This window comes from Gadus morhua, chromosome 18 (assembly GCF_902167405.1).
Source record: "Gadus morhua chromosome 18, gadMor3.0, whole genome shotgun sequence".
NCBI classification, from domain to species: Eukaryota; Metazoa; Chordata; class Actinopteri; order Gadiformes; family Gadidae; genus Gadus; species Gadus morhua.
This window is the reverse complement of record NC_044065.1, coordinates 15,933,141-15,946,528: the sequence shown is the minus strand read 5'-3', so window position 1 is coordinate 15,946,528 and position 13,388 is coordinate 15,933,141. Positions and strand designations below refer to the sequence as shown.

The 13,388-nt window shown below is 46.1% G+C and overlaps 2 protein-coding genes across 4 annotated transcripts in view; one reads left to right on the top strand and one right to left on the bottom strand.

Moving 5' to 3' along the window:
• Nucleotides 1–49: 49 nt before the first annotated feature.
• On the bottom strand, nucleotides 50–3,112 carry srsf2a (serine and arginine rich splicing factor 2a). Of its 3 annotated transcripts, XR_003973906.1 has the most exons (4): nucleotides 2,543–3,112; nucleotides 2,079–2,388; nucleotides 1,009–1,096; nucleotides 50–505 (listed from the first exon to the last, which is right to left on the bottom strand). XR_003973906.1 is itself a non-coding variant. In XM_030340893.1 (3 exons), the coding sequence occupies exons 1-2, from the start codon at nucleotides 2,902–2,904 to the stop codon at nucleotides 2,100–2,102; spliced, it is 651 nt and encodes a 216-aa protein (XP_030196753.1). In that variant the 5' UTR covers nucleotides 2,905–3,112; the 3' UTR covers nucleotides 50–1,704; nucleotides 2,079–2,099. The 3 variants fall into 3 exon arrangements, 2 of the variants coding, with proteins under 2 accessions (XP_030196753.1, XP_030196752.1); XM_030340893.1 differs by having other exon boundaries at nucleotides 50–1,704; XM_030340892.1 differs by having other exon boundaries at nucleotides 50–1,096.
• A 34-nt stretch (nucleotides 3,113–3,146) lies between these two features.
• Nucleotides 3,147–13,388, top strand: part of rnf157 (ring finger protein 157) — a 24,231-nt gene continuing 13,989 nt past the window's right edge. The window contains 9 exon segments of the mRNA XM_030340966.1: nucleotides 3,147–4,170; nucleotides 5,841–5,959; nucleotides 10,252–10,266; nucleotides 10,268–10,341; nucleotides 10,799–10,951; nucleotides 11,262–11,379; nucleotides 11,622–11,688; nucleotides 12,837–12,880; nucleotides 13,385–13,388. The exon segment at nucleotides 13,385–13,388 is cut by the window's right edge and continues 44 nt beyond it. Of these exon segments, the coding sequence (XP_030196826.1) occupies nucleotides 4,083–4,170; nucleotides 5,841–5,959; nucleotides 10,252–10,266; nucleotides 10,268–10,341; nucleotides 10,799–10,951; nucleotides 11,262–11,379; nucleotides 11,622–11,688; nucleotides 12,837–12,880; nucleotides 13,385–13,388 (682 nt within the window). The 5' untranslated portion in view covers nucleotides 3,147–4,082.

Below are 13,388 nucleotides of genomic sequence, written 5' to 3'. Positions count from 1 at the left end.
AAATACTAATGAGAACCTGAGTGGGGGAGCAGTCAGAGAAACGATTCACTTGAATATCAAATATTTTATTGTCATTAAGCAGAAGCAATTACAAGACAATGGAGGACTTCACAAAATAATGCAACCCCTACTTAACAGACTGGCCTTCCCACGATTTACTAGAGTCCATCTAGACTCCAACAGCTACCTTTAGGGAGGGAGAAAACAGCTCCGCAGAAGGGAGGACGGGGGGGGCAAAGGAGGGAGGAAAGGAGGACAAGAATGTGTACACAGGAGGGATGGGGAGAGAAGTCACATGACAGGAAGTAGATGAGCGGATGAGGGGCACACAATTTTGCCACACCTGTGACCTTACAAACCGGCAACGGAGGGTGGAGCCCCAGGCGGGGGGGCGCCCTGCACCGCAACACGCCAAACCGGCGCACCGCAACACGCCAAACCGGCGCACTGCCCCGCATCACCTCTACCAGCTAACCAGCATTACTCAACTGCTACACAACTGCGCCTAGTGCACAAAAGATACACAGGAGAGAGTGTTAGAGTCACAGGAAGGTACCGGGAGAGGAAAAAAGGGCTGTGCTGGAGGAGCAAAAAACTAAAAAGTCCCTAGCGAGCGAGTGCCCTGTACACGGGGTGGTCTCTGCTCGGCACGCCGTTACACAACGCGGCCATGTTACAGAGTTGGTCGGCTCCTATTGACAGGTCAGTCCATGTCTAGCTGAACTACATTGAGCAAGAAAATGAACAAACTTGAACACCCGTCTGTAAAAGGGGGTTTCGAAACATGGATTAAAATAAGAGCTGCGATGCGGGGGGGGTAAAGAAAAGCGAGCGAGGACGCAACACAAATGCAATCACTAGTAATGAAAAGGGAAAAAAAACGGGAGAGCTGCCTCACCAAACACTTCTTCTAAATGGCTCACCCCTAAACAGTTAGCACACAGCAAATCACAACACAGTTTGGACGAAAATGAAACTCTTTTAAACATTGGGGTTCAGACCAATGACCTTTTGGTCTGGAATCAGGGGGTGAACAGTGCGGTCCAGAGGCTCAGTCCGGGCTCCTGGTGCTGGTGAACTTCAGCCACTCCGAGATCTGAAAGAGAATGGACGGGATTAATAACGATGAGACGCACCGTCGGACTCAGCCCTACACGCTCAGCTAGTCTTGACTACTGGGACTTTACAGGCTTGATCGTAATAGTTGAAACCCCGTAGTAGAGTTGGACATGGTGTCGCAGATTTGGTGGGGCATTTCTAGAAATGCCAACTGCACCGACAGTAACATTAGCATTTCCGGTCACCTTCCCCAAGGCCCCCCTTCTCAAATACCCTACCTCTTGAAAGGGGGCCCTGGGGCCGACACACAGCTGTTATTAGATAAACAAACCTTGGGGACTCCGCTCCCTCTGCAAGTAGCAGGAGGACCACAGCCTCAGGTACAGCTGCCCTGTACCTCTGGGACTGTGGTCCAGCGCCCGCACCTCGCCACCATCACCTCACACACCAACTGACCGGCACCCACCGCCGCCATGGCGACCTGCTCCCGTTTTAGCAGCCAACGTTGCCATGGTGACCTGCTCCTTTACTGCCAATGCCTGCAGCGCCCTCAGCAGCCACCAGGCAGGTCACACGGGCCGGCCACACACTAACTGCCTCACACTGCCACACCCCCAACTCCTCTTTGCAAACGGGGTTCCGCAGCTTGGAGGAAAGAATTCCACATTTAGGTGCATGTTTTTGGTTACAGCACGTCCAGCCCTCACATTCCCACGCACTAACGTGCCTGGACACCCAGTGACCATATGCTTCAGTGTAGTAGTGCCGTTCTAAAATGTACACGGTTAAACTGCATGTGCTTTAAAGCGGTTAACACAACCCCTGAAGCACACGCAGAATAACAGGAGTCTGCAGTCCTAAGAGACAGAGTACTTTCCAATTATGAAACAGCTTAATAGACTATGTATTCTTGGATTATCTGTTATAGTTATGAATGGGCCTCTACGAAGCAGATGTCCTCGCGACAACTGCAATCTGAAACATCCATTCTATGACATTGAAACATCCTGTGACCCTACCGTCTGGTTCCCGGGATTGGGTTAAGACTCTGTGCCATTATCCTCTGGAGATTTGGGCCTGCTCTTGGACCTGGACCGGGACTTCGAACCCACGTTGGATGGCGGGGTTCGACTCCTGGACTTGGACTTGGACTTTGAGCGGGAACGCTGTCTGGAAGCAGACTTTGACTTGCTTCTCCTCTGGCTCCTGGACTTGGACCTTGATCTGGAGTAAGACCTGGACCTGGAACGGCTGTAGCGAGAGCGGCTTCGGGAGCGGCTTCTGCTCCGGGAACGGCTGCGTCTGCGGCGTCTCGGACTACCCGAGCGGCTGGATGAGAATAAATCGACATATTTTAGAAGTGGAAAGCAAAAAATAATTGCATCCTGCATGTCTTGATAACCGCATTGACGACGCGCGCATTCTTCTCCACATGTAAAACATTGATAATAAACTGGTAACGTTTAAACACAGAAATATGTACCTCCTGCTTCTTCTACCGGAACCCCCATGTCTACGGGGCGCACCGCCGCCCCCTCTTCGGCCGTAGTGGGAATCAGGTGGGCGGCCATAGCGCGCCATCTGCACCCGGAGCTCGCGTCCGTCGAGCAGGGCACCGTCCATTGCATCCATCGCGTCTTCGGCGTCCCTGTTGTCGTGGAAACGCACGAAGGCAAAGCCACGGCTTTCCTTGGTGTACCTGTCACGGGGGATATAAACATCGCCTACCCGACCGTACTTTTCAAACACACGGCGCAAAGTCTCGGGTGACGTCCGATACGTCAGATTGTCTACTTTGAGGGAGGTCATTCCCTCCACGTCGGGCGGTGGCCTTCCGTAGCTCATTTTTGCTCCAAATTAGGATTTTAGACCAGCCGAATTGAGCTATCTGACTACGCCGTTGACTAAATACACGATTCTGTTCAACTATTCAATAGCTTTGTTCTCGGCAGCAATGCAATGGTTCAATATTGTGTCCCCAGCGTGTTGTTTTCCGCGTTTCTTTCCCGTGAAATGGCGGCAGAAGGACTGGCTTCCACTTTATATTTTTTTATATCACGTCGACGCTTTCCCTTCTTGTCGGCATCCTGGGGTGGAGCACTGAGAGTCCGTCGCCCCCGTCTGGCTCGGAGTGGTACTGCAGACCGTTCACAAGCAGTCGGTATACTTTTATAGGCCAACGTCGGTTTTATTATAATACATAATTGTATGATTAATTGTGTGTTGTTGAATTCACAACGTTGTACGGTTGTACAATATTAAACAGGAATGATCCAGGACGTTATATATATTATCTTTATTAGCGGTAGTCGACTTGTTGCCAACATTTTATAATAAAAATCTAAATTTGCCAGTATGTTCAGGATTTGTTGAGTTACTTAAATTTGATTATAAGGGAGGATTTCAAGTTTTACAAATATTTGATTGTTGCACGCTGCAGTGCAGTCCGTGTCGATCACGTTTGGCGTAGGACGGTCCAGTAACAGAGGCGTCGCGAGCTCCTGGATTGGACTGCGCAAAACCACGGTCCGGATTTGTCCCTGACGTCATCACGGGTAGCAATAGAAGTGGTCTTTGACAGGACGTCGAACAAGACCATCGAAATCACACAGCAGTGAATTGAAACGGGAAGACTATGCTGAGTTCTTGGCGATTGAGTATCACAGAGCGCTAAAAAACACAAGGGACTCGCTTTACTTGCTCTTTAAGAACCCGACACGCAAAGAAGATGCGATACCGTCACACAATAGAACCGCTCCGGTGTTAAAGGGACTCGCTCTCGGTTGGTCGTCCTCCGCACAGCGTCTCGGTCTGCAGCGTTCAACCGGGAGACATAAGCGGTCACAGAACCAACTAATCCCCGCAACGGTCACAACACTGGGCGCCCCATTACGAGGCCTTGGACCGGAGGGAAATGGCAATGGCAGCAAGAACTGGACTACATACTAGAAATTAAGTCGGTCGTTTAATATCGTGGATATTGAGTGTTATGCTAAATACGTTTATTTTGAATTCAACTGGAAATGGGAGCTTTTATAAGCAGACAGAACATAGGCGTGGAAGAAGTGGACATCCCGTCCAATTCGGTGTACCGTTATCCGCCGAAATCGGGTAAGTCCATAGTCCTGTTGTGTGTGTGCTATACGGTCACTGAGGATTACTGATCAACTCTCATTGCGCAAGTTGTGTATGTTTATAGCGGGAGGGCAACGAATCGTCCACAACAGACGCCATCGTTCAAGCCGTTAATATGCTGTCCTCATCGTCATAATCATTACGCTATCCAACGACATATGCATGCAGATACCTGTGGAGCCAGAGAATCAGCGCCATCTGGTCGGGAGAGACCAATTCAGTTCACAAATTGATATTCTCAGTAGAGAGATAGGTCTGTCTATAGACCAACACGATCGGCAGCCTGTCTGCATTAAGATCATAAATAGCAATCGACCAGAATATTTTGATTCAAATGAAAAATGTAATAACATAGTGTTAGGTTGGAAATCCATGTTGAAAAGAGCTGTATGGAATTATGAAAATCCCTTGATTTGATAAGAGGTATTCCTGCATACAAGAAATGTGACGCCAACCACATGACTTAATATTGATCTTCAGATGGCTAATAGTTTGGATGATGTTCATAGCTAACAGTACATATGCCTACTGAACTAGTCTACGGCCTATACAACGCGTAGGGTCTGACGATTAGGTCAACACGTAAAACCCACAGAGACACTATGTGATTTCAGTACTTTCGAGGCTTGAAGTAGTTACTAAGAAAGGTGTAAACTGAATTGAATTATTTAAATGTGACCTGGTCCCTGTGTTAAAGAGAAATGTTTACCTGGATTAAATCCCCAGAAACCCGTGTTGTGCTAATGCCTTCAAAATCTGTGTGTATGAAGCAGAGAGGTTTGGTGAGGTTGAGGTTGTAGTTGTAGTTGCAGTGGTTGTTGTTACGGTATCTGGAACACATATATCCCAGAATTGTTGCTGCAGAAACTGAGCTGTCAGATCCACTTCTTGTGCTGAGATCTGGTGTCAAAAAAGCAGCTCACCTGTTACAAAATAATACGACGACTGTTTTGATGAATATGTATCCATTTGTCTGTCTGTCTGTCTGTCTGTCTGTCTGTCTGACTGCCTTTCTGTCTGACTACATCAGCCTTTCTTTCTGCATCTATATATATGCATTTTGCTACCAAATAACCTGTGTTATTTCCCCAAATTGACATTGTAAAACTCAGAGGCACTATGGTATCAGCTGTGTTTGATTATACACCGGGCTCAACCTCTAGGAGATATTTAACAGTTTGGTCATCAACACAGAGAGAGTGCTGGCAACAAAACAACATCTGGCCAAACTCCCATCCCAAACGGTCCAACAACAACAAGCCAAGCTACAAAGTATTCCCTCAACTCAAAAGGCAGCTTTGTACTTTGTAACTTTGGGTGTAGGCTCTCTGTTTGACTGCATAATGATGGTGTTGTAGAGAAAACATTGGTCATGCTTCACGTTTTAGATTTTTTTCACTGGGGTCTATAGTAATTAGTACGATTTATATCGTCCATTTGTGGTGTTCACAGCCACTCTCATGCATTTTAAATCTAATTGGCGACAGGCGGCTCGATCAAGATTCTCCTGAGGTCACGGAACAAACCAATCATTTAAAACAATACAAAAATCTTTCTCAAGTACAATGTGAAAGACGATTATACAGCTATGTCTTCTTTTTAAGTTTCGAGTCATTGACCCTGGCCCTTTTGTGTTTTGTCTGCAGGAAGTTACTTTGCCAGTCATTTCATCATGGGAGGAGAGAAGTTTGACTCCACCCACCCAGAAGGTTACCTGTTTGGGGAGAACACTGACCTTAACTTCCTGGGAATCAGACCTGTGGCGGTAGGTATTGGTTACATTCCTCTCTCTGATCCAGGCGGTATTTAGTGGGAAACCTGGGGTAATGAAATAGGTAATGTTACACAAAGTAGCATCGAACATCTATAGAGATGTATCCAAAGAACTATTGTAGTGAGGCATTCAGGTGAGCTGCTTTAAGAAAAAGCCTGACCAAAAAAATTAATTCTTAACTCCATTATGTAACCGGTTGTTATTTTAGTGACCTTGGGGCTTGATTTATGACAGAGGCCCTCTGAAAACTCAGAGATAAGGTGTTCATTACTCAAGGTTGCTGCTGCTGCGTGAACCAATGGTATCTGGAATAATTTAATTAAAACTAAAATTCAATGGGCTCCACGGTTGGCACGAGGCCTAATTGAAATGAAAAGAGAGTCCGTGGACTCCCATCCTCTGCTCCCTGGGAAGTGGAAGAACTGGCCGTGCTCAGCTCATATTGATCGCTAAAGACGTCAAGGTCAAGACCTCGCCAATCTCAGACCTAATGCAGCCACGGCGCCACGGAAGAACGGAAGACGAAGAAGACAAAGAACTCTGCCTCTTGCTCTTTGAAGTTTTATTTCTTTGGGGACGTGTACTGTCTCTTGTTTTGTCAAGAACAAGTCGCGATACAGGTTGAGATGTAGCTACATAACTTCAATCTCTGGGGAGACTCGAAGGAAGAATCCTTCAACCTGCTCCCTGATCTCAGGCAACCCGCCGTCTAGACCGGGGATAGATTTAGCAGTGGCCATTTTTTTGTGCAGATTATATTTGCACAAAAAATGAGTGTCCTTAATCGGTCTCAGAATTTAAATTGTGAGGGTGTGGATTGGATGTGTGCGTGCAATCTTTTCCTGATTTGTCTTTCATGTTTGGCTAGCAGATGGAAGAGTGGATTCATGAACTCCAGTATAGTGGTTTTGTTTTCATTGTGTGTGTGTGTGTGTGTGTGTGTGTGTCTGTATGTGTGTCTGTATGTGTGTGTGCATTTATTGTGTATGTTAATCAAAGGTCTTCCTCCACTTCTCCCTGAAACTTTCCATGCAGCTTAGGAATGTCAAATGTAGGTCATGTATCAAGTACCATATGTAAAGGGTTTGTATCCCTGCTGATTCTGGATGTTTTATGGTAGGGAATGGGAGGGACGGTGTGTGTGTCCTCTGGGCTTTGTTTATAGTGGAGTGGGGAAACTATTATGATAACCCTGGAGACAAGTAATGTGTCATATTTAGACACCAAATCCCCAAACACATAGTCATTATGATTAAATAGCTGCCCGGGGTAGTCCACACACACACACACACACACACACACACACACACACACACACACACACACACACACACACACACACACACACACACACACACACACACACACACCAAAGCCCTCCCCAAAGTAGGCATTGTGGTATGTGCTTTAATATCAAGTTATACACGTTGGTAGTTTTATTTTTAAAGTTCTTCAAAGCATAGCCTACCTGTCCAGTGCAACGGCCTCCACTGGCACAAACATTTATCAAGCCAACAAAGGTTTCTTGTGCCCTTCCTTTAAGAATGTATCAATATTGCTTTTTCTGCTTTAGTTAATGATTGTGTGTCTTTGTGTTTGTGTGTGTGTGTTTACCTGTGTGTGCACGCCTGTGTGGTTTGCCCGGCATGACTCCGGCTGGTACCAGATGTTTAGTTATACTAGATACTGTGCTAGTCACAGCTAAACATACACAGATAGGCACACACGCACGCATGCACGCACGCACGCACTCACACGCACGCACACAAACAGAAACACACGCACACACACAAACAAACAAACAAACACACACACACACACACACACACAAGCAGAAACACTCCCACACAAACCCAAGCATACACACACGCACACATACACTCACAGCAAGGCCCAGATTCCTTCCCCCCCCCGGCCGTAGGTGAAGGAGAGCAGTGTCGGGGTATCTAAACCACATCCTAGCCCGGGTGCCCCCCCCTCACACCCCCCATCGTCTCTCACAGAGCACCAGTCTTCTCAGCTCCCCTTTCCCACAGTCAGCTACTTTACCTTCAAAAACACACGACGAATGGGAAAAAGGAGACGAGGATTTGCAAATCCCGGTTGTTCAAAAAGAGCTGTGTTTGGTTAAGGGTTGGAGTTGACCTCCGAGCAGTTTAGAATCATGTTGTTTATGTAGAAAATCGAAATAATATGAATATGTTTGGTGATAATAGACCATCTGTCTTATCAATTCATATTTTTTATCCCGGTATGAAGGGAACACGCACTCAGTTATAAAAGAGGACATTGTATGAGCTCTACAATTACCGTAACGGCCTGTTGCCATAGTAACCTGACGAGCGACCGTAGAATATAAATGGCTCCTGCTCGATCTTAGTGCACACTCATTGAACGAAACTGCAGCCACAGCGCCCATCAATCCACGGCGGGCATCGAAAGTCCAATTACGGGACAATTTTCTGGAACGGATCGATGTGGAATTCCACGAAGCCTGGTGGTGCACTGGCCAGCCGTCCCCCCTCACCTGCCGCTCCCGTCTGCTCACTGGCCCAGGTGAAACACCCCGCTAATCCAGCCCCACGGCCGCGTCTGCTGTTGGCTGTGGCACAGGGAATCAGATGCATGGGGGAAAGAAGAAGACACTGCATCAATAGACCATATGAATATTCAAAGGAATGATCAAGGTCAGTTTGGGATGGTAATCACACTCGGGGTGGATTGACCTCATTTCATAATAAACTACTTTACTTTCAAAAACACACGACGAATGGGAAAAAGGAGAGGAGGATTTGCAAATCCTGGTTGTTCAAAAGAGCTGCGTTCGGTTAAGGGGTGAAGGTGAGCTCTGAGCAGTTTGGAATCATGTTGTTTATGTAGAAAATCTAAATAATATCAATATGTTTGGTAATAATAGACTGACTAATGTGACCACAAACAGATGAAGCTGTGTCTATGTGTATCTTGACGAAGCATTCGTCGTTGTGCTCGTGGGTGTAGTGTGTCTACTCCTAGACGGATCCCCAATGGCATTGAAATCCTCTTTGATCCACATATCCATGTGTCTCTTCCTCATGATCTGTACATCATGAGGAAGCCCTGGAAGAGTTTTATACTTCTGCTGGTCTCTTGCACCTGTCTCCCCTCCCAGTGATCCTTATCTGTCCTGTTAATGTGCCACTCCATGAATAAGCAGAACAAGTTGTCCTATGGAATCCGTCCTTGTTTATATGCGAGGGAGTGTATGTGTGCTTTTCTGTGTGCTTGTGTAGAGTATGAGTGCATATAGACATGGTAAGGAAAAACGCCGTTCATATAGAAATACGCCACTGCATCTCAACACATTGTATAAACCCTGCTTATATAAATACTAGTCAAATGAAATTAATTTCTATACCTTCTCCTTGGACCAAGGGATACCTCCCATCCCGAAGTCTGATACTGAGGCCAATCGACTGATTCTTTGCTGTGTTACTTTCTTGCAGCCTCAGGGACATGTCCACTTCACCTAACTTCAGCCATGGCCAATCCCAAACTCTCAACGATTCTCTCTCCCTCTCACCTTTGTTTCCTTTGTATTAACTACCCATGATTTGATAGTTTTCCTATATGAGTCATGTCTCATTGAATGAAGGAATGTCTCATTGAAGGAACTTTGCTCACTGTTGCTCACATCTTCCTCTTGCTCTAAAATTAAATTAAATATTTTTCTGTCCGAAGGGTCCTAAAAATAAGTTATTCTTCATCAGTTGCCCTTATGGGTTTCCCATGGGTGCTAGTGATCTGTGAACGATGGTGACGATGGTGAATGTGCTCTGTGGCCTTATGCTCAGTCTGACAAGAAGGACACAGTGTGAGCTGGTTTCAGCACTTTTCAGCCTTTAGTTTGAATCATGCAGACAAGATGACGTTACCGGAATAGTATCTGTCAGCACTCAACATGTTGTTCTTAAACCAAATTGGTATGCATAAAAAGTCGTCCTTCGTGCCAACGAGGACCCCATGAATTCGCTCAAATCTCAGTCGGGCCCCCCAAGATCATAATATATTCAACCAACATCAGGATCCACATTGTTCAGCATGTAGCGACGCAGCTGCCTCTTGGGACCCCCTTGGGCCCCTACAGCCAACCAGGGGGCCCCAGATGTTAATTGACTGCGGCTCAAAGCTTTGAACAGGCATGGACACCTCATACTTATTCATGCACTCATCGCGTGGGCTCCTCAAAGCGCAGGTTTGAATAAATAAACGTTTGACTGTGGGTGTTTGTTTTTTTCTTTCAGTTCCCGTATGCGGCCCCCCCCACCCCAGGAACCCGTGAAAACGCTGAGAAGCCTTATAAACATCCGGAAGGACACACTGCGGCTCGTAAGGTACGGAAACGCCCCACATCGGCTTGGCCAATGGGCCTTATTCACCAAGCGGCCATCTGGGTACTAAACACCAGCTGGTTGGAGGAACTGAATGCGTGGCGATAAGCTCCATTCAGTGTCTAGATGCATGCTTCTATAGATCACATTTCATATGAGGATGACTATATTATGCATAATCAAATGAGTTTGTGATTACGTTTTCTGTTTGGACCTGATTGGACCTGATTGGCCATGCTCAAAGCCTGCCAGTTATTTACGACACGATTATCAAAACAAGTCTTTGCACTCTAACCTGCCTTTATTGGACCCACCAGGGAGAAATGTGTATTGCAATACTAGGATCCGCCAGAGATGGCACTGTCCCCGCTGTTTGATTTAAGACGTGATTACTCTTTTATAGGATCCTTGCAGCCTTAGACCTTCTCTGATACATTCCATCATCCCCGTTCTCCCGCAGGTGTAGCGAGGACCTGAAGTTGCCGGGTGAGGATGAGGAGGCGGTGAAGAACAGGGCCTGCTATAACATCGAGTTCACGTTTGACGCTGACACACAGGTGGCCATCACCATCTACTACCAAGCGATGGAAGAGTTCCACAGCGGGGTGCCAATGTAAGGTCACGGCAGTATTAATGTTTATTGGTAATGTTGTAGAGTTTGGGAACATGTGGTTCAAATCAATGTGACTGCTCTGGAACCTTCATTCTGTCATTACTGAATCTGTGAACAATATCTTCATGATTTCGATAGTGTAGAATGATACTATAGGTAATCATACTCAACTATATGTGGACCTTCCCGTGTCTTGAATAAAGTTATAAAATTATAATAATGATGAATAACGTTTGAATTGGATCCTGACTTGTGTGGGCCCAACCCTGGCCAGGAGACAGTGTGAGTGACGGGCCCTGTCTCCCTGCAGCTACCTTCCTCAGGACAGCTCCCTGCAGTCGGAGACGGTGCACTTCAAGAGGGGAGTCAGCCAGCAGTTTTGCCTGCCGTCCCACTCGGTCAACCTCAGCGAATGGGCTGACGAGGAGGTAGGCTCCGTGTGTACCCGAGTAGGCCGTCTCCCACGGAGTCAACAGCCCAGACATATTTAGGCCCAATCCCATTATCTACCCCTTCCCCTTGTTTTGAAGGGGTAAGGGGAAGGGGTAAGGGGAAGGGATAAGGGGTAGAAATGGGATTAGTGAGATGAGTCTGGTAGCCTACAGCACTGAAAAAATCTATCGAATATAAAAATAACGTTCTGCTTCCTTCCCTTCCCTTGCCTTCCCAGCTGCTGTTTGACATGGACAAGGAGGTCTTCCCCATGGTGGTGCAGGCGGTGGTGGACGAGGGCGAAGGTCAGTACACACCGGCTTCCTGTCTGTACCAGTCGACCCTCAGTGGGCTTTCCTTTCCATTGAAGTGGGCCTCTGGTTGTAGTGAGTTACAATCTGGCCAGCTCAATATCCATGTATGTTGAACGCGTGAGAAGTACATATTTCCCCAACTGCCACACAATGTCCATGAGAAAAAACGTTTTGAATGTAGAAATCACCAATCTAATAGTGTGAAATATTGTTCAATGACAAATCCTATTTCAAAATGCTATTTTGTTTTGTCAAGAGAATATCTTCAAACTAACCACAGCGCCCTTCTATTAAACCTTCATTGTTGTTTTATAACTGGCCTATCGAAACGTTCAGACAGGTTTTAAGATTAATAGATTTGAATATGACGCTGCTGGCATTTGAATGAGAACTTAAGGCTTAGTTATGGTTCCACATGGACGAAACGCAACTACCACGCAGTCACTTTGCCCTTGCTGCTGGGTCGCCTCGATGCAAGGTTCCACTTTTTGGGAGGCGCACATCAGGCCCTTGCGTTGAACGCAAGGACGTAATGGCTCCGTAAACCCCCTTGCATTGCGTCGACGTGGAACCATAACTAAGCCTTTACTCGTACTTCAACTTACATCAGTCGAGTAGGCGGTCCTTCGACACGGCCCGGACACATTTGCGTATGCGCTGCTAAAATAACGAGGCTTTATGTGTGACCCACTCCCAACAGGGTCTGAGCGATCAGACCGCCATGGGTCCTCGATGTGTCTAAAATGAATCCAACCTGTCCTTGGCACAACTGCATGTTGATACCAGTTGTGAAGAGGGCTTTTGTTACTCCCAATTATTCGCATGCTTATTGTTGTCATGGCTACTAGCTCTTGCATATTCATCTAAGGCACATTGGATGCATATATAAATAAATATATATTTATGTATTCATATATATATAACTGCTAGATCTTTGAATACTGTATATAAACACTGGACACTGCTGTGTGGATGTGTTGTTTGCATGTGGAGATCGCAAATGTGTCCCCATGTTAAATGCTTTTGTGATACTGATTTTGGCTGAAATACTGTCTGTGTACATCTGGCATCTACAATATACCAGGTGTCACACAGATCCATAAACATTAATGAGCTTATTTATGTTTCTTGCCTTGCAGAACATATGGGCCACTCCCACGTGTTGCTGGCAACTTTTGAGAAGGTAAGAGAAATGGTCCTGTTGTTACAGACAATAGACGATAAATGCATCGCTGAGCTCTTGCAACAACAGCTGGTGCTGATTCCATTGTGTTTGTCATTAGATCAGACTCTAGATTAGTAAATGTAAATGTCATCAAGAGGAAGAGGAACATTTTGTGAAATATCAAGACTTTCTCATGAAATTCATTAATTTGAAGAGTGCCTCAAACTGAATCTACTTGGTGATATGCATTCCTCTGTGATACGCTTTAAAGTCTATCTGTAATCACCTTCTACCATGGGTTATGTTGTCCTCTGTAATGCTCTTTAAAGTGTATTTTTGAACACCATCTACCATGGGATATGTAGTCCTCTGTAATGCTAAGAGTATCTTTAATCACCCTCTACCCGGGATATATAGTCCTTTGTAATGCTAAGAGTATCTTTAATCACCCTCTACCTGGGATACATAGTCCTCTGCTCTGTCCAGTGTATCTGTAATCTGAGGTGTGTGTGTCTTTGGCAGCACG